The sequence below is a fragment of the Mesoplodon bidens genome (genome assembly GCF_964165515.1).
Source record: "Mesoplodon bidens genome assembly, chromosome: 15".
Classification (NCBI taxonomy): Eukaryota; Metazoa; Chordata; class Mammalia; order Artiodactyla; family Ziphiidae; genus Mesoplodon; species Mesoplodon bidens.
Genome location: NC_138171.1, coordinates 54232701 through 54258776, shown reverse-complemented (window position 1 = coordinate 54258776; position 26076 = coordinate 54232701). Strand labels below are relative to the sequence as shown.

The window sequence follows — 26076 nt, the reverse complement described above, 5'->3', positions numbered from 1 at the left end:
TGGCTGAGCTGGAAGAAGCAGGAAGCATCTGCATAACTGCAGTCATGCATTTATTGACTGCATGTATTTTATTTCATTTACTGATCACTTTCTATGACCAAGCCCTGGACTAAGCAATTTGCACACATTATGCTGCATTTGATTCTCCAACTCTCTGAGGCGGTTGCAGCAAGTTGGTCTTCCTCCCTCGATGCCCGCTCCCTACCTCTACACCCTCTCTCATGGGAGACAGCGATCTCATCTCTCCCCCGCTTAGAATCCTTCTGTAGGTCAACCACTGGGAATAAAATCCAACTTTCCACCAGGGCTTGCATTATCTGGCCCCTTCCTGTCTCTCCATCGTGTCACACCCTCCCCTGTTCTCATTTTGTTCCACCCACACTGGCCTTTTCTCTGTTCTTGAGCGTGAAGCTGGTTCCCCTCTCAGGGCTCCCGCGCTTGCTGTTCCATCTGCCGGTAACATTCTTTCCTTCTATCTTCCCAGGCCGGCTCCTCTTGGTCATTTAGTGTCAGCTCAAATGTCACTTTCTCAGAGAGGTCTTCCTCAGCCCCACTGTCTGAAGGATGCCCTGTCAATCGCTTACCAGACCATAACCCCATTTTACTCTCCGCATAGTCCTGTCAACTTAAAGGATGTTGTTTATTTTTTTACTTGCTGCCCATCTTCCCCACTAGGATGAATGCTGCATTTCTGTGTGCCTAGTGCCCAGAACATTGCTTGGCCTATGGTAGGTACACTGAATATATGAGAAGCCCCTCAGAACACCTGAGGCCAAGTCATTTGCCCAAGGTCCCACAGAGGAAGGACCCCCTGAGGGTGTGGAGCCCTGAGTGTTGAAAAGGGATGCTGGATAGGATGAAAATCACTGCCTATGAAAAGTATCCCAACTGGCTGAAATTTTGCCTAGTTTTTACGCCCAGCTTTTTGGCATCTTCAGCTTCGTTGAAATCAAGTTGACGTTTGGACTTGAACACAAAGATTTTGCATCTCTTGCAGTGTTGCTGGGGAGCTGGCCCTTGCCACACCCCCAGTTCTAGCTGGGACACACAGAAGTTCTGAGCTTTTGATCCACTGGCATGTGATCCTCCTCACCTTCTAATGTGGGGATATTTTTCTATTTATAAAAATAATACCATATGCTGCCCTCAAGGAAGTGCTCATCAGTCCCCACCCTGTCAGCATGGGCTGTGCTTAGTGACTTCCTTCTAAAGAGTACGGTATGGAAAGGAGTAGGGGGGGAGAAACCTGACAATTATGACCTCGGCCAGGCGATCAAGGTCAACATCAAGAGTGACCTTTACAGTGCCCTTGATAGAAGGCAGTGAGAATGGCATTCTCCCTCTGTGGTCTTCCTCTTGCAAACCCATAATCACAGTCTAATCAACAGAAAAACAGACAGATCCCAGTGGAGGGACATTCTACAAAAACATCTGATGAGTCCTCCTCAGAACTGTCAGTGTTGCCATCAAAAACAAGGACACTCTGAGAAACTGTAACAGCCAAGAGGAGTCTAAGGAGCCATGATGATTAAATATCATGGGGTGTCCTGGATAGGATCCTGGAACAAAAAAAGGACATTAGGTAAAAACTAAGGAAATCTGAGCAAAGTATGGACTCTAGTTTAAATATATATATTTAAATATATATATATATATTTAAAGGATATATATATATTTAAAGGATGTGTGTATATATATATATGTATATGTATATATATATATATATATATATATATATATATATATATATATATCCTTGAGTATTTCTTGTCCGATGCTTTTGCCTTTTGTCTGACGCTTTTGCTTTCTTTCTGTTTAGAGGCTTATCTTACTTCTCATACTGGACTTTCAATCCAGCAAGTCCATTTCCACATTTGTGTCTTTTCTTCTTCTGCCATGATCCAACTCTCCCTCTGACTTCCCAGCTTGCAGCCCATGTTGGGGAACATTGAACTTGGCCCACTCATGCTTGCACACAGCCCATGCACAGACTTCCCTGGCTGGTTTTCTCTGACCCTCAAGCATCCCGAATTACACCCAAACCACCCCAGCTCAGATAAGGATTTATCCCAGGCTATTCCTCGGTCTTGAACTTTCTGAAATAAAATAATGTTCTCCAAGCAGTTTATCTCTCCAGTTAAGTTTCTGGCCAGTGAGGGATGAAATGAGCCACATGATTTCCAGGCTAAGCAATTTTTAAAAACTGAAGTAATACTTTAGACAGTCCCAATTTATTTTCCTCTAGATTCTAATCATCTTAGCCCCACCAAGCAGGCTTTTAAGCAGCACCATCTGGTTCTCTACCCATCCTTGCGTGACCTGGGCCCTCTGCTTACTTCTGAATTGGTTTGTAAATTGGAAGTGTTAGGGAGTCTTAGTAAAAGATGCATGAATCACAGCTCAGGATAGATTCGTAATTGTCTATATTCATGAAGTCTTTCTGAGATTGCAGGGCTGGAGGACATTTTTAAAGAAATGAACCTTGAATAATAGGATGAACCTGCAGAAGTACCAAAAAACATTAGTTGTCTATGCAATTTTAAATTACCTTATTGTTATTACAGAGTTATCGATTTCCATGGTTTTAATTCGACATTCTTACCAATTCCCTCTGAATTAGGGAGAATATTCTCTGTAGGGTCTTTAAGGACCTCAGAAACCAATCTGAGCCCTTCTGCTTGGGGTTGGAGAAATACAACAGAGTGATTTGATGACTCATTGAAGGTCACTTAGACGTGTTGGGGTGAGGACGCTGAGTAATGAAAAAATGACATGACAGATTGTTAGATAGACTGTCAGAACTCATGTGTCATTTTCTTCAAAGCCTCACCCCAGAGGTAACACACACATTATTCAAATGAAAACCTTTCTGGAAACCTCCCTTGGGAACTGCAGTCCCAATCTGTGTTGAAGTCTTGTGAACATCCTCAATGGTGATAAACCTTGGAGAGGGAGTTTGAGGTTTGGAAAGGTCATTCTGAGCCAAATAAAGTGGGTAATCAAATCACGTGAATATAAAAAAGTGAATATAAATGTGTTAAACTGCTTTTCTCGAATGGCTCATAAACTGATTTGAAAGCAATGATCAAAGAAGAGTTTATTAATACCTCTCCTTATTCCAGGAAGGATTTAATCACCATATTGGAGTCTAAAAAAGTTTTAAAAGGCTTGAGGAATGTTGGTATTATTAGAAGCATAGGTCATTCTGAGGTGATTCCTTGAAGGGTAATATTCTAGAATAGTCGTTTAAAAAAAAGAATTGCTTTCCACTACCTTAATATGATCTCCGTCCCCCTTCCCTCCAGACCTAAGACTAGCTTTGTGGACGATGCAGGTGGGACACACAGCTTTTTAGTGCTTCTCATTCTCCTTAAAAGGCATGGAAAGGGTTGGTGTAAGAAGTAGGGTATTCCCGGTGAAGGGAGTTCTGGGGAGGGAGGTAAAGTTGGGGCAGGGGCTCCTGGGGCTGATCTCCTCTGTCCTTCCCTACCCCCAGCTCCAGCTGTGGTGTCGGCCTAAGGTTGATCTCTCTTTTGATGGTGGTGGTGATGCTGCTGCTGCTGATGGTGATGGTGGTGATGCTGATGCTTCTGATGGTGATGGTGGTGATGCTGATGCTGATGATGGTGATGATGATGATGGTGATGGTAGTGATGATGATGATAATGACGCAGAAGATGATAATGATGATGTGATGATGAGGAGGAGGATGCTGATGATGATGACGGTGATAGTAGTTGTGATAATTGACACTCACCAAGACCTCACTGTCCTTATGATGTACCAGGTACCACATTAAGAGCCTTACACACAACCTGTCATTCAACCCTCACCACAGCCAATGAGTAACCTTTATTATTATCCCCACTTAACAGATGATGGACCTTGACAGTGGGAAAGGTCACATAACCAGCTTACCAGCCTTGCAGATAGTTATTATGGAATGATAACTAGGGTTATTAGACACACTTTACAAACGAAAAAGCAAAAACTCGAGAATGTAAGTAACTTGTCCAAGGGCACAAGCCAGTAAGGGGCAGAGCCAACATTTTAACTTGAGTCATGCTGTCAGCTAAGGGTGTTGTGCCATGGCTGTTGGCACTGAGCTGGGTCGGGTGGATGACACCCAGCGAGCAGGAGGGCAGTCTTACTGCTTGGTTGCCTCACCTCCTTCACTAAATCTAGGTCCCCTTCTACAGAACACAGGTTTTGCCCACGAGGATGTTAATGATCCCATCCTGGGACCCTCCGCAGTAGGTTCATTTGGTCTCCTCTACTATATACATTGTGATTTCCTGAATAAAGTTCCCCAAAAGATGCTTACACCCTAATCCTCAGAACCTATGAATATGTTACCTCATACAGCAAACAGGAATTATTGTTGCAGATGGAATTAAGGTACAGACTTTGAGATGAGAAAATTATAAGGGATTTCCCCAGTGGACCCAGTCTAATCACATGAGCCCTTAAAATGAGAGAGGCTTTCTTGACTGGGTCAGAGAGAGATGTGAAGGGCAAAGAAGAGTCAGAGAGATGCAGCATAAAAGGACTCAACCTGTCATGGCTAGCTTTGAAAATGGAGGAAGTGGCTATAGGCCAAGGAGTGTAGGCGACCACTAGAAGCTAGAAAAGGCGAGGAAACAGATTCTGGGACTTCCCTGGTGGTCCAGTGGTTAAGACTCTGTGCTTCCACTGCAGGGGGTGTGGGTTCGATCCCTGGTTGGGCAACTAAGATTCCCATATGCCGTGCAATGCAGCCAAAAAGTAAAAAAAAAAAAAGAAAGAAAAGAAAAGAGAAGAAACAAATTCTTCCCTAGAGCATCAGTCCTGCTGACACCTTGTTTATTGCCCAGTGAGACCCATGTCAAACTTCTGACTCCAGAACTAAAAAATAATACATTTGTATTCTTTTAAGCCAATAAATTAGTGATCATTTGTCATGGCAGCCATAGACAACTAATACACAGATGGATATTTTTTTTCTTTTTCGCCTCTTGCCTTTTTTTTTTTTTCTTGCCTTTTATTAACAGTTGTCCACATTTGTTTTAGCTGGGGAAGCAGTTTAAGCATGAAGTCAGTGTGAGCAGTGATTATCTGCAGAGAGGAAAGCCCCTGTGTGGCTGTCATGGTCCCCCCTTGTGGCACCTCATTACTAGTCACAGTTCTCAGCTGGCATTTTATTTTATTTTATTTATTTTATTTTTTTGCTGTACGCGGGCCTCTCACTGTTGTGGCCTCTCCCGTTGTGGAGCACAGGCTCCGGACGCACAGGCTCAGCGGCCATGGCTGACGGGCCCAGCCGCTCCGCGGCATATGGGATCCTCCCGGATCGGGGCACGAACCGGCGTCTGCTGCATCGGCAGGCGGACTCTCAACCACTGCGCCACCAGGGAAGCCCTCAGCTGGCATTTTAGTAGAGTGGTCATTACCAGGGTGTCACCCTCCTGTCCATGGTTTTCCTGTTCTTCCCCCAATTCTGGAGTCCTCCATGTTCCTCTCTGTCCAGACCAGTGCTTCTGGGATGAAAAGAGCTAACATGTATTGAGGACACCGTGCCAAGGGCTCTATGGATCCCCTCAGTTAATCTTCATAATGAGCCTTTGTGGTGGATTCCATCACTCTCTCCTCATTTCAGGAAACTGAGGCACAAAGAAATGAATGAAGAATCGCCTTAATGAAGTACAGATTGTGGGGTCCCCTCTCGGGGGATTTTGATTCAGTAGACCCTGGAGAAGCCCAGAGAGATGGATTTTTTTTTTTTTTTTTTTTTTTCTTTTTGCGGTATGTGGGCCTCTCACTGCTGTGGCCTCTCCCATTGTGGAGCACAGGCTCCGGACGCGCAGGCCCAGCGGCCATGGCTCACGGGCCCAGCCGCTCCGCGGCATGTGGGATCCTCCCAGACCGGGGCACGAACCCGCGTCCCCTGCATCGGCAGGCGGTCTCTCAACCACTGCGCCACCAGGGAGGCCCGAGAGATGGATTTTTTAGCCACACTCATGTGGGTCTCATGTCCGTGCTCCCAAAAGCACTGTTGAAAATGTGGGTCTAATAGAGAACAGACTGGTGGTTGCCAAGGGGGAGGGGGGGAGGGAGAGGGATGGACTGGGAGTTTGGGGTTAGCGGATGCAAACTATTACATGTAAAATGCATAAGCAACAGGGTCCTAGTGTATAGTACAGGGTACTATATTCAGTATCCTGTGATAAACCATAATGGAAAAGAATAATGTCTATATGTGTATAACTGACTCACCTTGCCGTACAGCAGAGATTGCACAACATTGTAAACCAACTATACTTCAATTTAAAAAAATTGAAAAAAAAAAGAAAAAGTGGGTCTACATCACTGGTTTTCAAGGGAGGATGAGTTTGTGCCCTATGGCAATATTCACAAATGTTTGAAGACACTTTGGGTTGGTGGGAGGATGCTGCTGGCTTCTAGTGGGTGGAGACCAGGGATGCTGCTAAACATCCTACAATGCACAGGCCAGTCCCCCCGCTAAGAATGATCCAGCCCCAAATGTCAGTAGTGCTGAGGGTAAGAAACTCAGGTCCCAACAAAGTGCTCAGAGGCTGCCAAGTAGGGGAGGTGAAACTCTTGCTTTCTCTTTGGTTCCTGAGCTTTCAGAATGAGCCTTCAGATGTTCTCACATTCTACATCATTACTCCCAATTTACAGATAAGGAAACTGAGGCTTAGAGAGGTGAAGTCATTTGCCCAAGGGCAGCAGTTAGAAGGAGGCAGAGCCAGGACTTAAACCCAAGTCAGCTTGACTCCAGTGCCTGTTTCTTAACCCCACTGCTGACTGGGCCTTCTCCCTCATTACTTTTGTGACCTTGGACAAGGCCGATGTGGCAGAGAAAATAGAAACTTGAGAAAATAGAAACTCGGAGACGCTAAAAAAACATGCCCAAAGTCCCAGTAGAGAATAATAACCATGGCCATGATTTAAAGACAAGTCAGTTTCCTCAAAACCTTCCTTGGGAGGTGACTGTGATTACAAAGAGACACCACAGATGGGAAGGCTTCGTGCAGCGGGAGGTATGATAACTCACAGGACCCAGAGGCATCTTTATTCACAAAGCAGAGGAGGAGGGCACGGAGCATCTGAATTAAAAGCAGTTACTTTAGCTTCTTGGGAAATGGTGACTCACTAAAAGCAACCTGCTGTTTCCCATTAGATTCACTTTATAGCGAGAAGGCGAGATGCTTGATACATCCCATAATAGGATGTTTGGGGGTTGAAATGGGCTTCTTTCCTACATGAATGATTGATGACAATAAAAGCCTGGGGTATCCCCAGGAGCCTTTGAAATGCATCAGGATATCCATTCCCAGTAGTGGGGCTCAGATATTATTTCCCCAGTGTTTAAGACTCTCTGTAGGGTTGATACCAGGAAGACGTGCCTGTGGGTACCCAGGGTGGTGAGAGCTAAGGGCCTGGCCCCTTGACAGAGGGCTGGTGGGGCCATTCTTGGACCCTCTGTTCGGAGCAGGCATGGGTCTAAATGACCGTCCTTCTCCAGATCTGATGATCCTGACTTTGTCTCCTCCCCCATGTTAGTCTGACTCTTCCAGGGAAAGGACAGCTGATACTGACCACCCTTTATCACGCCCAGGCATCGCACCGAGCACTTGACATGGTTTCTCACTTCATCTCCATAGCAGCAACTCCATGAGGTAGGAGTTACTGTCCTATTTTACAGAAGAGGAAACTGAGACGTGGGAAGAATCAGTAATGTGTCCAGATCACACAATTAATGGTAGAGCCAGGACTTGAACCAGAGTCTATCCAAACCTACTATCAGGGGTAAGCTGTTGGTGAGCTATGACTTTTCTCCCCAACATGTAAGCCCTTTCCTACAAGGTCAACTTGACGAGGGCAAGGGTTTTGTCTGTTTTGTTCCATCCCCATTGCTTAGAACAGGATCTGGCACGAAGCAGGTTTTCAATGCATATTTATTAAATGGATAATAAGAGCAAATATTACAGAGAACTTTGTATATGCCTGGCACTTATGCAAATTCACTAAAAGATGTGTATGATTGTCCCCATGTTGCAGATGAAGCAACTGAAGCCCAGAGTCAACAATTGATGGGACCGTGGTCAGCCTGAGAGGTGGCCCTGAGACCTGAAAGTCCATGCCCATAACCGGCCCCTTCACATGCCATCTCTGAGGGCTCACATGGCTCCCAGAGCATCTGTACCCAACACATTTTTCTTTATTTTAAATCTGTTTTGAATAGGTAACACCTGCCATGGTAAGATTTCAAACAACATAGCTAACAGTAAATCACCAATGTCAGTGTCTCGGTGATGTTAACAGTGGTGGGTGCTAGGGGAAGCGTAGACGGGAATTCTCTGTGGCGTTGGCTTTGCAACTTTTCTATAACTTGAAAATTATTCCAAAATAAAAAGCTTATTTAAAAATCCAAACAATAGAAAATGGTGTGTTAGGTGGAAGGTGATTGTCCTCCAACATTGACCCCAGTCTCCCACATCCTCCAAGGACAACCACTGTGGCCCTTCTCTCATATGTCCTTCTGAGGATGTTCTAAGGATGCTGGATGCCTAATAAGTGTTTGTAGGATTGAAATGAATAGGTTCACCTTCATTAAATTGCTTCTGTCATACAAGCTGGGATGAAATAATGACTTGAAATGGCTGATTCATCTTTGGGTGAAAAACTTGACACGTGATTGCAAATTTTCCTTCAGCCCTCAGTTCTTATTTGATTTCCAATGAGAACTGAAGAGTTTGGGCCCACTGCTGCCTGTCAAGGGACCATCAGAACCAAATCCTGTTGTGTCATTCCACATCCTGTCAGACATGGAGATGAGGCTGCCCTAAGGACCTCTAAGACTCTCCCCAACCCAACTCTCCCAACTGGAATTCAGTTTTACAACAGCTTTCCCAGGAGGTGGGAGATGCCCAGATGCTCTAGCATCAAGCCACATTGAATTAGGTTGCAGAAAAATTACAGGCATACCTTGTTTTATTGCACTTCCCAGATATTGTGTGTGTGTGTGTGTGTGTGGTTTTTTTTTAACAGTGTAAAGTTTGGCTTCAGATATGCAACTTGGTGTTATTGAGACAATGGTTTTCCACTATCAATATTAAGCCTTGAAACGTTATGTTTCCAGCCAACGTATATTCTTTTTTTTTAGATGTTGGGGGTAGGAGTTTATTAATTAATTTATTTATTTTTGCTGTGTTGGGTCTTCGTTTCTGTGTGAGGGCTTCCCCTAGTTGTGGCAAGCGGGGACCACTCTAAATCGCGGTGCGCGGGCCTCTCACTATCACGGCCTCTCTTGTTACGGAGCACAGGCTCCAGACGCGCAGGCTCAGTAGTTGTGGCTCACGGGTCTAGTTGCTCTGCGGCATGTGGGATCTTCCCAGACCAGGGCTCGAACCCGTGTCCCCTGCATTAGCAGGCAGATTCTCAACCACTGCGCCACCAGGGAAGCCCCGATATTGTGTGTTTTTGTTTGTTTGTTTTTTGGCTGCACTGCGTGGCATGCGGGATCTTAGTTCCCGAGCAGGGATTGAACCCACACCCCCTGCAGTAGGAGCGTGGAGTCTTAACCACTGGACGGCCAGGGAAGTCCCCAGATATTGTGTTTTTTTACAAATTGAAGATTTATGGCAGCTCTGTGTCAAGTCTGTCACGCCACCTTTCCAAGAGCATATGCTCACTTCCCGTCTCAGTGTCACGTTTTGGTAATTCTCACATTTCAAACCCTCCACCAGCAAAAAGATTATGACTCAGTGACGGCTCTGATGATGGTTAGCATTTTTTAGCAATCAAGTGTTTTAAAATTAAGATGCATACATTGTTGTGTGTTTTTTTTTAGACATAATGCTATCGCACACTTAATAGACTACATTAAAGTGCAAACCTAACTCTTATATGCACTGGGAAACCAAAAAATTTGTGTGACTCGCTTTGTTGAGATACTTACTTTATTGCAGTGGTCTGGAACTGAGCCCACATTCTCTCCTACGCTCTCTTTTCTCCAATTTTCGATCTTTATGATTACCAAAGAAGAAAGCCTCAGTTTGGTGGTTTGTCTTTAACACCTCTCCAGTACTTGTTAACTTTTAGTACTTGCTAATCTACTTGGTTAAGAAAGAAAAACTAGACCTTCAATCTGAGCCTTGAGCAAGCTACAGTATTTAGCCAGAATTTGATAACACCACTTTTTTTCCATTGGACTTATGGTTATGGCTACTTTCTAATTATGCTAAGTGATGGTGACCTATTATTTATGGATGTGATAATGAAATTTCCTTGAAGGAGTTTATGTGAGTGAAAAAAAGTCAACATAAAGAAGTATCGAGTACCTGATAGTATAGTTAGTGTTTAGCTCACGCTGCTGTAACAAAATACCATAGACTGGGTGGCTTAAATAACAGTTATTTCTCACAATTCTGAAGGCTGCGAAGTCCAAGATCAAGGCACTGGCAGATCTGGTGTGTGGTGAGGACCCTCTTCCTGGTTTGTAGACGGCTGTCTTCTTGTGTCCTCACATGGTGGAGAGCAGAGAGAGAGGAAGCAAGCTCTGGTGTCTCTTCTTATAATGGCACTAATCCCATTATGGAGCCCCACCCTCATGAGCTCCCCTAACCCTAATTACCTCTCAAATGCTCCACCTCCAAATACTATCACATTAAGAGTTAGGACTTCGGGCTTCCCTGGTGGCGCAGTGGTTGAGAGTTCGCCTGCCGATGCAGGGGACATGGGTTCGTGCCCTGGTCCGGGAAGATCCCACATGCCACCGAGCAGCTGGGCCCATGAGCCATGGCCGCTGAGCCTACGCGTCCACAAAAAAAAAAAAAAAAAAAAAAAAAGAGTTAGGATTTCAACATATGACTTTGGGAGGCGAGGTGGGGGTGGGGGGAGCCACAAGCATTCAGTCCCTAACAGATAGTACATGATGGTGGTAAATTCTGTATAGTAATTGAGGTTTTGGAAACACTATTCTGTAGCCCTTTGTCCTACAGCCTGGGTTTTGGAATCAGACAGACCTGGGTCTGTGCCACTGATTGGTCGAGTGACTTTGGCCAATCACTTATGTTCTCTCTGAGCCTCATCTTTTTTTTTTTTTTTTTCCGGTACGCAGGCCTCTCACTGTTGTGGCCTCTCCCGTTGCGGAGCACAGGCTCCAGACGCACAGGCTCAGCGGCCATGGCTCACGGGCCTAGCCGCTCTGCGGCATGTGGGATCTTCCCGGACCGGGGCACGAACCCGTGTCCCCTGCACTGGCAGGCGGACTCTCAACCACTGTGCCACCAGGGAAGCCCTGAGCCTCATCTTATTAACCTGTAAAGAGAGGGTGATAATGAGTGTACCTACCTGCCAAGGTATTTAGGAGCATGATGAGTTAGTGCTGGACTCCTAGTAATGCTTAATATGAGAGAGCTCTGGGTGTATGAAATTAGGAAGCAGAAGCAAAAGTGGGCATTGTCCAGGGGACCCTGGGCTTAACTTCTTACTGTGACCCATGGCTGGAAAAGACGAACCAGGGAAGACTTCTCTTTGGTCCCCAGAAGTTTTCCTTCTTGCCTGTATTTGAATTACGAGTTTCTAGGAGATTGTCAGCCCTCATTTGCCAACCCCACCGCCTCCGCCCTCTCCCCGGGTAGCTTTAAATTTTCAAGATAAATGATTGAACCTGCTGGCACATCCCAGTCATGTCCGGGGCTCAGCTCTTGTTTGCTGGTGCTGCTGTGCTCATGAGGCATGAATCTCCCTGGTGTGGCATTTGGGGATAAAAAGATGGATTTAGCTGCCTCATCCCCCAGAAGTGACTCAGCTGCTGGAAGCTGACTGACAGCAATGGCAGTTGGAGCCTTGGGGACTTCTGTGCCTTCGTGCTTCGTTCTCTCTACACAGCCATGCTTTGCTCTCTCTTAGAGCCTTGTTACAACTGTCTTCACTAGTCAGCCTGAAACGCTTGTCTGTCTCCTTCCAGGATTTGTCCTCCTAGTGGACACCTTCATTGGCAGCTGTTGGATGCCTGCCTTCTAGCTGGAGAATGTTGTCAAGGTTTCCATCATGCTAGTTCTATTACACAAGTTCAGACTGAAAAGAAACCGACCATGCATGATATTCACTTACTCACACCCTGTACCAGCATTTCTCAGAGTCTGGTCTGAAGACCTCCTGTATGAAGGTCCTTGGACATGACCCCCGCCCCTCAACCCAGGTGTATCCTAATCCCTGGGGGTAGAGCTCCCCAGATAATCACCGCACCTGCGAACTCTTAAAAACAGCTACTCTCCATGTACCTAATGCAATAAAATAGACTCAGTTTTCTCTATCGCTAAGGTGATGATGGTACTTCTTAAGTGGAGAGGTAGTTCTTAAATGAATAGAATTGATGACAACAAGGGCTTTGGAGTAGGACAGAGCTGGTTTTAAATCTTGGCCCCCTCACTTACTCCCTTTCCTGAGCCTCAATCTGCTCATCTGTGAAATGGATGCTAACAGTATTTACCAGCCAGGACTGTTTGGGGAATTAAATAAGGTGATTTGATCCTGGCATGTGATAAATGTGCAATAAATGTTAGCTATTATCATTACTGGCTAAACCTGGTTTTTTTTTGGTTTTTTTTAACCTTTAAACTGGGGAAATGATAGCATCTACCATCTAGGGTAGGGGTGCAGGGGTTGGCAAACTTTTTCTGTAAAAGGCCAGATAGTAAATATTTGATGTTTTGTGGACCAGCCTCTGTTACAGCTACTCATTCTGCTGTCATAGTTCAAAAGCACCCATAAATAATACACAAATGAATGAGCGTGGCCAATGTTCCGATAAAACTTTATCTACAAAATCAGGGAGAGGGCTGGCTACGGCCCATGGCTGTAGCTGGCTAACTCCTCAACTGGGGTGTTGTGAAGATTAAATGAGATAGGCTTGTCATGAGCCTAGCACAGTGCCTGGCACAGAGCAGTGACTAAGAGAAAGAATTCTAACTGTTCCATATCTGATTTGAGGGCTAGGCTTTGCTCGTTTCTCCAGGGGAAGGAAAGCATCCATGAGCAAGACTTTTCAACAGAGGTATCAGCTCCATCCTCTGCCCCAAGTCAAAGCTAAATGTTCATCTCAGCACCTGGAGCCTGGCAGTGCCACCGCCTCCATCCTCCCCCAAGGATGGAGGTAAAATGCCAGTCCATGGGGTGTGATTAATTCTTTTCTGTCCCACGCTTTTTTTTTTTGTCTATTTCTTAAGTTTTTTTTTTTTTTACATCTTTATTGGAGTATAATTGCTTTACAATGGTGTGTTAGTTTCTGCTTTATAACAAAGTGAATCAGTTATACATATACATATGTTCCCATATCTCTTCCCTCTTGCGTCTCCCTCCCTCCCACACTCCCTATCCCACCCCTCCAGGTGGTCACAAAGCACCGAGCTGATCTCCCTGTGCCATGAGGCTGCTTCCCACTAGCTATCTATTTTACGTTTGGTAGTGTATATATGTCCCTGCCACTCTCTCGCTTTGTCACAGCTTATCCTTCCCCCTCCCCGTATCCTCAAGTCCATTCTCTAGTAGGCCTGTGTCTTTATTCTTGTCTTACCCCTAGGTTCTTCATGACATTTTTTTCCCTTAAATTCCATATATATGTGTTAGCATATGGTATTTGTCTTTCTCTTTCTGACTTACTTCTGTCCCACGCTTTGCCCCAGGGTATGTTGCCATTTTCAGCATGTGTCCCACGGAAATCAGGTTGCCCATCTAAACCATGATGTACGAGCAATGAGGATACTTATATCTGCGGGGCGGTTAACTACGCACGTTCACATCCATAAATGCATTTAACCCTCACCTGAGGCTGTATTATGTGGTTAAGGCAAGCAGTTAAGGGGAGAGAGAGAGAGAGGGAAAGAGGGAGAGGGAGAGAGAAGCTAGATTTGAATTCTGCCTCTGCAACATTCTGGTTTTGTGATGTTGGCCAAGTCACTTTGCTTCTCTAAGCCTCAGCTACATCTTCTATAACATAGGGATTAAATGAGATGTTACACATAAAGCCTACAGCACAATGTAGCACATGATAGCTATTGAATCCCATTTTGCAAAGGAAGAATGTGATGCTAAGAGGTAAAAGGGCTCATTCAAGGTCATGCAGCTGGTGATTGGCCTCAGACCAAGGATCTCTAACTCTGACCCCCAGCTGGTTTTCACCATGTCCCACTGCCCCCGCCCACTGCATCCCACTCATCCCCACCCCCCGCAGCTGCTTCCAGGGACTCTTGCTGCTTCCAGCCACGGCTGTGCTCCATGCACAGTGACTAAATCTCTTGGAGACAGTGACATCGCTGTCAGGGAGCTTGTACGCTTGTGACCATTCATCACTGTAGTGGATTAAATAGTGTCCTCCCAAAAGTCATATCCACCCAGAACCTCAGAATGTGACCTTATTTGGAAATAAGGTCTTTTCAGGGAGAATTAAGATAAAGATTGAAATGAGATCATACTGAATTAGGGTGGGCCCTAAGTGCAATGAGACAGTAAAGGACAGAGGAGGATACACAGAGCCACGGGGGAGAAGGCTATGTGAAAACAGAGGCAGAGGTTGGAGTGATGCCGCCACAAGCCAGGGATTGCCAGGAGCCACCAGGATCTGGAAGAGGCAAGGCGGGAGCCTCCGCTAGAGCCTTTGGAGAAAACACAGACCTGCTTCTGGCCTCCAGAACTGTCAAAGAATGAATTCCTGCTGTCCTAAGCCACCCAGTTTGTGGTGATTTGTTACGGCGGCCACAGAAAAGTAAGACACCACCTCGACCCTCAGATGTGAATGGATGGGGGGTATCGGACTCAGAATGCCTGTGTGAGGAAGGGGCAGCAATGGCGGGGCGAAGGGCATGTGTTTTAGAGGCAGACCTGGGCTCAGCCCCTTCCCTTGCCAGCTTTGAGCTATTTTCCTTATTTACTAAGAAAGAGGACATCCTCATCCTTCTGGCTTGTGGTGAGGATTAAAAGAGATGGCGTGGCACAGTGGGGTAATAACAAAGGTAATCGTAACCGTTCATCAAGCATGACATGCCTTGGTTAATTCAATCCTCACAACAACCCAGGGTGGAAGGAGTTAGCAGATGCAGTTGATGTGATGTAGACTTCGGAGTAAAGCAAGAACATTCCTTCCCTACATCTCCTTCTCTACCCATGAAGAGCAGTAGACTACTGCATCCTTCCAAATCCGGCCATTCATTCACTCTGGAAATGTGGCCTAAAGGCACCTCTTAGAGGCACGCGGAGATTGATCTCTGAGAATGCTCATCACAGGGCTGCTGCTTCTAGTGGGGGAAACAGCAAACAACCTAAGTGTCTGGGATTTGGTGAAGTGGTTCATGATACAGCCACAAATAGACACCACACAGCCTTTCACACTGCTGCTGGGGAAGAGCATCCAAGGACGTGTGGAAACGCTCGTGAAATGTCATTAAGTGAAAAGAGCAGGTAATAAAATGGTGAGATTCTAATTTTATATTACAAAGACCAGACCTCCCTGATGGTATATGTATGTGTATAACATACGTATAAATATATAGCATCTTTTTAATTTTTTAAAATTTAACTTGGTCCTTTTTTTTAAACTTATTTATTTACTTATTTATTTTTTAATTTATTTATGGCTGAGTTGGGTCTTTGTTGCTGTGCGTGGGCTTTCTCTAGTTGCGGCGAGCGGGAGCTACTCTTCGTTGCGGTGTGTGAGCTTCTCACTGTGGTGGCTTCTCTTGTTGTGGAGCACAGGCTCTAGGCGCGCGGGCTTCAGTAGTTGTGGCTCTTGGGCTCTAGAGTGCAGGCTCAGCAGTTGTGCACGGGCTTAGTTGCTCCTCAGCATGTGGGATCTTCCCAGACCAGGGCTCGAACCCATGTCCCCTGCATTGGCAGGCTGATTCTTAACCACTGTGGCACCAGGGAAGCCCGATATATAACATCTAACTACTAACATCTTTGTGTATGTTTTTCCACTCTTTAAAAAAGTATAGGGCCTCCCTGGTGGCGCAGTGGTTGAGAGTCCGCCTGCCGATGCAGGGGATACGGGTTCGTGCCCCGGTCTGGGAGGATCCCATATGCCGCGGAGCGGCTGGGCCCGTGAGCCATGGCCGCTGGGCCTGCGCATCCGGAGCCTGTGCTCTGCAACGGGAGAGGCCACAACAGTGAGAGGCCCGCATACCGCAAAAAGAAAAAAAAAAAAAAAAAAAAAGTATAGATGTGTTTATATATAATATTATATATATAAAACACATGTATAAAACCATATATATTACCCTACATATGCACGCTACCTATATAATATATATAATCACATAAATTACCATATGTGTGCACTGGAAGAATGTACACCAAGATATTAACAGCAATATATGAGGAACTATGTATATACATATATACGCATACATACGTACTATTATGGATTGAGTGTTTATGTCCCCCACGAATTCATATTTTGGGGCCCTAATCCCCAGTGTGGCTGATTTGGAGATGGGAAAGTAACTGAGATTAAATGAGGTCATTAAGTGTGGGGCCCTGATCCCATAGGATTAGTGTCCTTATAAGAAGACACACCAGAGAGCTCTCTCTCTGCATGAACACAAAGAGTCCATGTGAGTACAGTGAGAAGGTGGCTGTCTACAAGCCATGAAGAGAGCTCTCACCAGAAGCTGACCCTGCCAGACCTTGATCTGGGACTTCCAGCCTCCAGAACTGGGAGAAAATAAATGTCTGTAGTTTAAGCTGTTCAGCTTCTGTTGTTTTGTTATGATAGCCCTAGTGAACTAACATACATATATACATGCAGATATATTTATATATAGTCGTATATATATAGTGTCTTTCTATGTATATGATAATATATATGGCTATATGTATGTGGTATATATATATGGTTATATATATAGTTTTTTAATATATGGTTTTACTTATATGACAATATATATAACTCTAATTATAAATATAAGATCAGAAGAATGTCCATCAAAATGTGGATAGTTGTTCCCTCTGGGCAGTGGGGTTATAGGTGACTTTTTACTTTGTTCCCTTTTGCTTATCTGTATTATCTGAATTTTCTACAATAAACCCGTATTATTTCATATTACTATTACATTACTTAGTATTCCTATAATTATTAATGGTATTGCTAAAATAATTATTATAAACTTTTTTGTGCCTAAAGTTGGCATCGATCTTTGGCGACTGGGAGAGGGTGAAAAGGCCATGGTCAAAGGGACCGGAGGCTCAGAAGCCGGGACCAGGCAGGGCTGTCAAGGCCATATGTATAACCTTGAACAAGTTTTGGTGACCCCGCCTGAGCCTCCTCTTGCCTTGTAACAGAGTTCCCATGGAAACGTGCTTTCCAGTTTCCAAAGGGCTGGCTCACAAATATACACTTGCAGCACTGGCAGAGATCTGTGTGCCTTCTTGGGCTGTGAAGGTTGCTGGGGCAAAGAGGAGGCTGTCCAGAGGGAATTCTTGAAAACCCATGCAGCCTTGGGGTCCTGATGCCTGTGTTTTGTGTCTCCTGCACAGATCAGCTAGACATCATCTCCATGGCAGAGACAACCATGAGGCCAGAGGAGATCGAGCTGGAGATGGTGAAAATCCAGCGTCTCCGGGAAGTCTTGGTCCGGCGGGAGTCTGAGCTCAGGTTTATGTGAGTGCCTGGGGGAGGTGGTGGAGAAAAGGAAGGGGTGTTTGCGGGGAGGACACCGGAGAACCTGACATTTACTGTTTATTGCTGTGTGCCAGGCACCGGGATGAAGGTATTACATACATTCTCACAACCACCTAGAGACGTGGGTATCTATTCCTCTAGTTCTTAGTATGTAACCATTAGTCAATATATGGCCCTATATAAGATGATTAAATTAGTGCCTGGGTCTTGCTTTCCTGATTTTTTTCTATTTTTATGCTTCCAATTTTTATTTTTTGTATTCTCAAAGAGCACAGAGCTTATATTTTGTTCCAAAACTATAATTAAGCTTCTTACACATTGTTTCTAACATTAAAAACATATCACTAGTGTTTACAATACACTCCCCATGTTTTAAAAGGAAGGGAGACAGAGAATGTGAGTTCTTTAAAGTACTGAAAAGCTCCCTTCAGACTGTGGGTGCTCAGAAGGGCCAAGGTTGCTTTTGTGACGATGGTTGTCACTGCGCATTTACTGACCTTTGCATCGTGTGTGTGTGTGTGTGTGTGTGCATGCGCGTGTGTGTATGTACATATTATCCCCGCACCTGGCACACACACAGCAAGTGCTCAGTGACAAGATTAGCTAACACGTAAGCTCTAGCCCTGGGCCAGGAACTGCACTAAGCTCTTGACTTGTGACCTCACTAAATTTCCCCATGTTGCCTGTGAGTCCGACTGCTTAGAGACAAGTGTCAACAGTAGACACTTGAATAAATCAAATTATCTAAAACATACAGAAGGATGTCAGTGCAGTCAGGACATATTTTGGGGGCTCAGTGACATACTTCAGGGGAGGGGCTGGCTTCTTGGCCCCTGGAAGTCTTGCTAGCAGCCTGCAGACAGAGGTGGATGATAATGAAGGCTCCCCCCAGACCCTGCCTTTAGAGTACGTAGCCTTGCCTGGAGGTACACCACCTTGTCAATCTCAGAGATGCATGATGGACTCCAGGATGGCCAGGGTAGAGATCATGGCCCACTCAGACCTGGATAAACACCTCATCAGATGATGCTCTGTAGCCTCCCGGGCTAACAGGCTATGTGTGGACCATTCTTGAATTCAGTTTCCTGGCTCTTTCTCAGAGCCAGGCCCTCACCTCCCTGTAGGGCTTATGGTGCAGGTAGGTCCTATTCTTGCCTCCATTTTAGAGAAGAGGGAATTGGAGGTTAAGAAATTTACCCAAGGTTGCATTAGCTAATAAGTAGCCAAGGTAGGATGCAGTCTGACTCCAGAGTTTTTATTAAGTGAGTGAATAAGTGAAGGAAGGATGGAAAGAGGGAAGGAGGGAAGGAATGAAGGAAGGAGGGAAGCTCTGAATATATCTGTCAAGATAATGCCTTAAAGAGTATAAGCTCCTGAGGGCAGGGATCTTATGTCTCATCTTCACTGTTGGATTTTCCCAGCATCTTGAACACTGCCCGGCACTAATTAGGCCAATTAGTATTTGTTGAATGTGCAAAAATTGTTCTTTCACACTCCATCCTGACCCCAGTAGCTTCCCTGCACACACAAACACACACACACACATACAACGAGACCCGTTGGAATAGGGTAAGAGGGAAATAGAATTTCAGACTGTACTAAGCATTTACAGGCTCAGGTGGGGAAGCTCGGAGTGACGGGAATGTGACAGCCCTTGACTGAAATAGTCCCAGTGACTGTAGCTGTAATAACCAGGGTGAGATTGGTTTTGTCACACCTGCTAGGAAGTAATCAAGTTAATACCCTCAGCTCCCGTGCAGACTGTATGAGTCAGATCATATTGCATGGCTGAGGGTGTCTTCTCACTTTACCGTCTCCTGCCATGTTGATTCTTTTGAGAATGGGTTTAAAGGCTGCTGTCCCAACACCCCCGGCATTCAGCATTATTCTTCATGGGTTTCCATTTTCTTGGCCCCTCTCTCTTGCCCTTTCCCCTGGGACTCACAGCTTCAGCTTGTTCTGCCTTCCTCTCAGCGTGAACTCATAAGAGTGGGTTCAGGGTCATTCTGGCTCTCTTGCATCCTTGCCTGTGACCTTGGGCACATGACAGGCTTCAAAAGAACTGCTGGGGCTTCCCTGGTGGCGCAGTGGTTGAGAGTCCGCCTGCCGATGCAGGGGACTCGGGTTCGTGCCCCGGTCCAGGAAGTTCCCACATGCCGCGGAGCAGCTAGGCCCATGAGCCATGGCTGCTGAGCCTGCGCGTTCAGAGCCTGTGCTCTGCAACGGGAGAGGCCACAACAGTGAGAGGCCCTTGTACTGCAAAAAAAAAAAAAAAAAAAAAGAACTGCTGTTTACCACAGGCACTGTTATACTGCACACGTGCTATGTGTGTTGTATGCATTTGCTCACTTATTTTAGCTTTTTGAATCCTCATAAGACCCCTGAAGGAGTGGTTCTATTCCTTCTATTTTATGGATAAGGAAACTGAAGTTAGAGAGGTGAAATAACATTTTCAAGGTCAACTGATAGTATGGGTGGAATTGGGACTTGAACCTGAGGTGTCTGTCTCAGAGGCAGAGCCCTGAACCCTAAGTTAGCCTGTTATTTATTCCCAGCAGAAGGATGCCTTTTCTCTGTGCCTTGCTCTTCTAGAATGCAAAGACAAACTCCCGGTTGGATGCCCACAGTCCCACAATCCCACATTGGGTTTGGTCTTGTTCCGTGCCATCTTGAATTGAGTCGGGTGGAAACAGAAGTCATTCTATTGAGTCAGGCTTTGGACTTTTTCATACCCTTTCTCTGGAGAGAAGTGATTTATTTGAAGCCTAAAATGATGAGCTCCAACTTAGTCAAGGTTTTCAAGTTCACCTGCTGGGAATTTGACATAGTGCCTTATTCCTCTAAGGGTTCTCAAGGACCTCAAGAGTCAACATTTATAGAACCCTTAGCACAGATCTAGGCCTTGGCTAAGCCCTGTGCACACATTATCACATAACCTACGAAAAATGCTCGCTAGTGGAAGGATGAAGCAGGAGTGCCTCCGGCATACCTGCTGTCCCTAAGGCTTACAAGGTCAGGTTCAGAGAAGGGCTATGAGTGACCCCGGTGAGCATGTGTCTCCACCGCACACCCAATGCATCTGCTCTCAATGTTCTCCCTTCGCTTGTCCCCTAGTTTCCAAGTTGCTAACTGGTGTTTAGAGATCTCCCTCTTGAATCTGGCAATTTTACAAGCTTCATTTGGATGAGTCAATAAACCCCTTAGTATCACGAAAACACCACTTTAATTGGCGGCAAATGTCCAGGAGGTAAAACTTGAAGCCTCCTTTGTTCCATGCTCGATCCTCTGTGCCACCCACCTCCCAGTCCCTCCCACTGCTTCCCCATCTCCATGCCTTTCACCGTCCTGGCCTTCGGAGGCTGTCAACAACCTCAGACTCATTTTCTCACCCTTAATTCCAGCACTGACTCACACCATTAGCTTTTCATAACCCCTCCTGCAGCTCCCCTGGCCTGCCTCAGCCCTTCCACACCTTCTCTACAAGGCTGGTCCTGCTGTTTATCTGGGTTTCAGATAATTAAGTATCTTCGGAGGTGGGGGGCGATTATCTTCATTTTACACCCGCTTGCAGGATTGTCATAAAGGGACAGTGGGCTCTGTCTCTCAGCTTGTTCTGGGTGGCGGCAGCTTCTAATTAATGAGTCAGAGCTGCAGCTGGCAGGGGAGATGGGCTTGTGAAGGACAGATTTCAGGAGCACAGTCCTTGAGTTCCAATATTTCCAGACTCTGGGCTTGGACCCACGTAACATCATTTTATTAAGAAGGACCAAGTGCGGTGAAGCGGTCGTGCCCTAGAACCTGTCAGAGGTTCAGGGTGTGGTGGTAGAGAGTACATGACTTGTAAACTTTTCAAATACTTGCTATGCTGGGCAGTGTTCTAAGTGTTTTACATGCATTGATCATTTAATCCTTACTGCAACTAGACATACAACATCCTCCTTCCCCATTTTATAGATGAGGAAACTAATGCACAGAGAGGTCAAGTAACTTGCCCCAGGTTGCCCAGGGTCTGTGAAACAGCAGATGATATAACCCCAGCGTTCTGGGTCCAGAGTCCATGATCTCAGCCATGATGCTATAGGGTCTCTCAACTGTTTTTTCGGGGTTTTTTTTACATCTTTATTGGAGTATAATTGCTTTACAATGGTGTGTTAGTTTCTGCTTTATAACAAAGTGAATCAGTTATACATATACATATGTTCCCATATCTCTTCCCTCTTGCGTCTCCCTCCCTCCCACCCTCCCTATCCCACCCTTCCAGGCGGTCACAAGGCACCGAGCTGATCTCCCTGTGCTATGCAGCTGCTTCCCACTACGTTTGGTAGGGTATATATGTCCATGCCTCTCTCTCGCTTTGTCACAGCTTACCCTTCCCCCTCCCCATATCCTCAAATCCATTCTCTAGTAGGTCTGTGTCTTTATTCCTGCCTTACCCCTAGGTTCTTCATGACATTTTTTTTTCTTAAATTCCATATATATGTGTTAGCATACGGTATTTATCTTTCTCTTTCTGACTTACTTCACTCTGTATGACAGACTCTAGGTCCATCCACCTCGTTACAAATAGCTCAATTTCGTTTTTTTATGCCTGAGTAATATTCCATTGTATATATGTGCCATATCTTTCTCAACTGGTTTTGAACCTCAGTTCTACTTCTTATCGACTCTGGGCCCTGGAGCAAATCTTTTGCCCTGTTGGGAATTCCTTGGTGGTCCAGAGGTTAGGACTCCGGGGTCTCACTGCCGAGGGCCCCAGTTCAGTCCTTGGTCAGGGAACTAAAATTCCATAGGCCGTGCCGCATGGCCAAAAAAAAACCGTTTCTTTAAGGGACTTCCCTGGTAGTCCAGTGGTTAAAACTCTGCGCTCCCAATTCAGGGGCCCTGTGCTCAATCCCTGGTCAGGGAACTAGATCCCACATGCTGCAACTGAGATCCAGTGCAGCCAAATAAATAAATAAATATTTTTTTAAAAAGAAAATCTTTTGCCCTGTTCCAGCCTCAGTTTTCCCCTCTTTACAATGGGACATTGATATTTCCCTGGCAGCGTTGTCGCAAGGGATGGAAAGAGAGGACACGTGAAAGTGGGTGGCTCTTCCTAGGTAATAAGCACATCAAAATTCCCTTCGCTCCTTTAATTGTTAATAACATGCTTTGAGGGAGAAGAGAGGAACAGGACTGCTTCGTTATCTCCAGAGAAGACCGAGAAAACACCCCTCTCCCTGAGAAGCTGGGGAGTGGCTCTCACCCATCAAGTCCAACTCTATTCTGGGGCCTTGACTTTATTATTGTTGTTGTCATTTAAAAAAAATTTTATACACCTGCATTCTTTATCCCTTTAATGAGCTGATAATTCTGAAGCCTGTTAGGAAAAGCTTCAAGCCAAGGGCGAAATGAAGCATGTGTATTTATGTAACTTGACACTTCTCAGCAACGTTTGGCAGTTTCGAGATGCTTTGGATGCACTCTGGGTTTTGTTTTTTTTTTTTTTTTTTTTTTTTTTTTTTTTTTATTTTATTTTTTTTGCGGTATGTGGGCCTCTCACTGTTGTGGCCTTTCCCATTGCGGAGCACAGGCTCCGGACGCACAGGCTCAGCGGCCATGGCTCACGGGCCCAGCCGCTCTGCGGCATGTGGGATCTTCCCGGACCGGGGCACGAACCCGTGTCCCCTGCATCGGCAGGCGGACTCGCAACCACTGCGCCACCAGGGAAGCCCGCACTCTGGGTTTTAAATACCATCTCCTAAGAACAGGTCAGCATTGTCAGAGCCACTGTACATATCAGGTGGGAAGAAATGTCTTTAATTGCAAAAGATCTAAAAAGCAATTTGTCTTGGACAAAATATACGAGAATTTGAGGAGTTGGGGAAGAAAGGGAGGAAGGAGACCTCGAGGGAAGAGGAAAGGGATGGGGAGGCTAGAGAGGATGGGGAATGTCCCAGGTGAGACCTCTGAATGGAAGGACCCCCCTGAATTTCTAAGTGTTTGGGGAAATAGGGATGAGGTTGGGGATCTGGGCTGATCAAATGGAGAAAAAATATCCCCCAGTGGATGGGCTTCTGCTCTTCCAAGTTGCTTCTCAAAGTCAGAACAAGCTTCAGGAAAGGAAATTCTTCTCTTGGGGAGCTCTGGCTGTTTTACCATAAAGGATTTCATGCTCTTGGCTCTAAGGATCTCCTCTGGGCCCTGGTGAGCTGGGAAAGGGATCACTGTATTAGACTCTTATGATGGTTACTTTTATGTGTCAACCTGACTGAGCTATGGGGTGCGCAGATATTTGTTTAAACATTATTTTGGGTGTGTCTATGAGGGTGTTTCTGGAATAGATTAACATTTGAATCAGTAGACTGAATAAAGCAGATTGCCCTCCCCAGTGTGGGTGGACCTCATCCAATCTGTTGAAGACCTGAATAGAACAAAAAGGCTGAGTAAGAGGGAACTTTGCCTGCCTGACTGCATGAGCTGGGGCATCGATCTTTTCCTGCCTTTGGACTTGAACTGAAAAATCAACTCCTTTTGGGTCTTGGGCTTGCTAGCTTTTGGATTGGAACTTACACCATTGGTTCTCCTGGGTCTCCAGGTTGGAGACTATAGATTGTGGGACTTAGCCTCTATAATCCTGTGAATCCTTATAAGAAGTTTGTATCTATCTATTTATCTATCTATCTATCTCTACATATCTATATATCTCTATCCAACAGTTTCTCTCCTGGGTATACCCTAGAGCTGCTCTGTATAGTTGGGTATGCACTAGCCTCATGTGACTATTTCAATTTAAATTAATTAAAATTAAATAAAACCTAAAATGCAGTCCTTCAGTAGTCCTAGCCATATTTCAGGTGCTCTTTAGTCAATTATGGCTAATGGCTATCCCACTGGAAAGCATACATTTTTGTAGAACATTTCCATCATCACAGAAGAAACTCCCACACATGAATGTCAGGAGGCATATTCCAGAACATTCATATCAGTCTGTTCCCACCTCATCTCCCCGCTTTTCATCTTCAGCCATTGTCCCCCTGCAGCCCCAACCCCTGCTTTCCACGGGCCTCCTTTCAGTCCCTCCCCTTCCAAGGGAGCCTTTTTGTCGGGGCTGTTCCCTCTACCTGGATGTCCCCCTCCCACCTGGTTAACTCTCCCCCTCCCCCCAGGGCTCAGATCCAGGGTCACTTCCGAGGGGAAGCCTTCCCAGCACTTCCCAGGCTGTGTCCCATCCTATCACCATAACCAAGATCCTTTGGGTCTTCTAAGGAGAAGCCTTTCCTCCATTTATAAATCTATGTTCTTCAGTGTGAGTATGTGTTCCCCATCTCTCTTCTGCTCGATGCTGGCCCTGATAAGGACACAGGCTGAGCTGTTTTCACTCTCAGCAATGTCGTTAGCATCCAACACATGGCCAGTGTGAGTAGGTGCTCTGTGACTATTTACCTAATAAATGAGCAAGAGCTTGACTTCCCTTGTTTTTTTAGTGCCTGACTCATTTCAAGTGGGTCAGTCTATAGTATTCCTACAGAGTGGTTGTGTGACATAGCAGCTTGCAGTGTAGACACTTTACGAAGTGTATGAGTTTCCTGTGGCTGCTGTAACAAATTAGACAAAGTTGGTGACATAACATACAGGGACTTTCCTGGTGGTCCAGCAGTTAGGGCTCTGCACTTTCACAGCCAAGGGCCCGGGTTCAATCCCTGGTCGGGGAATTAAAACCCTGCAAGCTGCGCGGTGTGGCCAACAAAAACCAAAAAAAAACCAAACAAAAAACCCCGCACACTTATTCTCTTGTCGTTCTGGAGACCAGAAGTCTGAAATGGGGTTCACTGGGCTGCCATCAAAGTGTCGGCAGTGCTAAGCTCCTTCTGGAGGCTACAGGGGAGGATACTTTACCGAGCACTTTCCAGCTTCTAGAGCCTTGTTTCTCATGTTCCCTGCTGGCCGTCCTTTCCTCCATCTTCAAAGACCACAGAGTGGGATCGTCCAGTCTCTGCTGGCATCAGCTCACCTGTATAACCCAAGATAATCTCCCCATCCCAAGAGCCTTACTTGAATCACACCTGCAAAATCCTATTTGCCATATAGGCTAACATATTCACAGGTTCCAGGGATTAGGATGGGCATATCTTGGAGGGACATTATTCACGTTAACTGACTACGGCAATTCATTTAAGGGTTAAGTGCAGAGCTGGACTCCCAGTGTGGCAGTGACGGTGACAGGGATGGCCATGGCGAGGCCGAGCGGAGGGGAAGGCAACATACACTATATGGAGAACCTGCATCGCTTCATCTGATTCCGAGTCTTCATCATTCTTTGAAATCTCCCAAGGAAAAAAAAAGCATCTTATGAGACAGAGAGAGAGCATGCTCGGTAATGCGTGCACAGTGCCCTGATAATTAAGGGTTTTCCC

General features: G+C 45.7%; 1 protein-coding gene across 3 annotated transcripts in view; it reads left to right on the top strand.

Annotated features, from left to right (window-relative positions):
- Positions 1 to 26076, top strand: part of BMERB1 (bMERB domain containing 1) — a 133829-nt gene that overhangs the window by 51701 nt on the left and 56052 nt on the right. For all 3 annotated transcript variants that reach the window (XM_081256355.1, XM_081256357.1, XM_081256356.1), the window contains exon 2: positions 17536 to 17659. In XM_081256355.1, coding sequence (XP_081112481.1) covers positions 17536 to 17659 — 124 coding nt within the window. The remainder of the gene's footprint in view (positions 1 to 17535; positions 17660 to 26076) is intronic.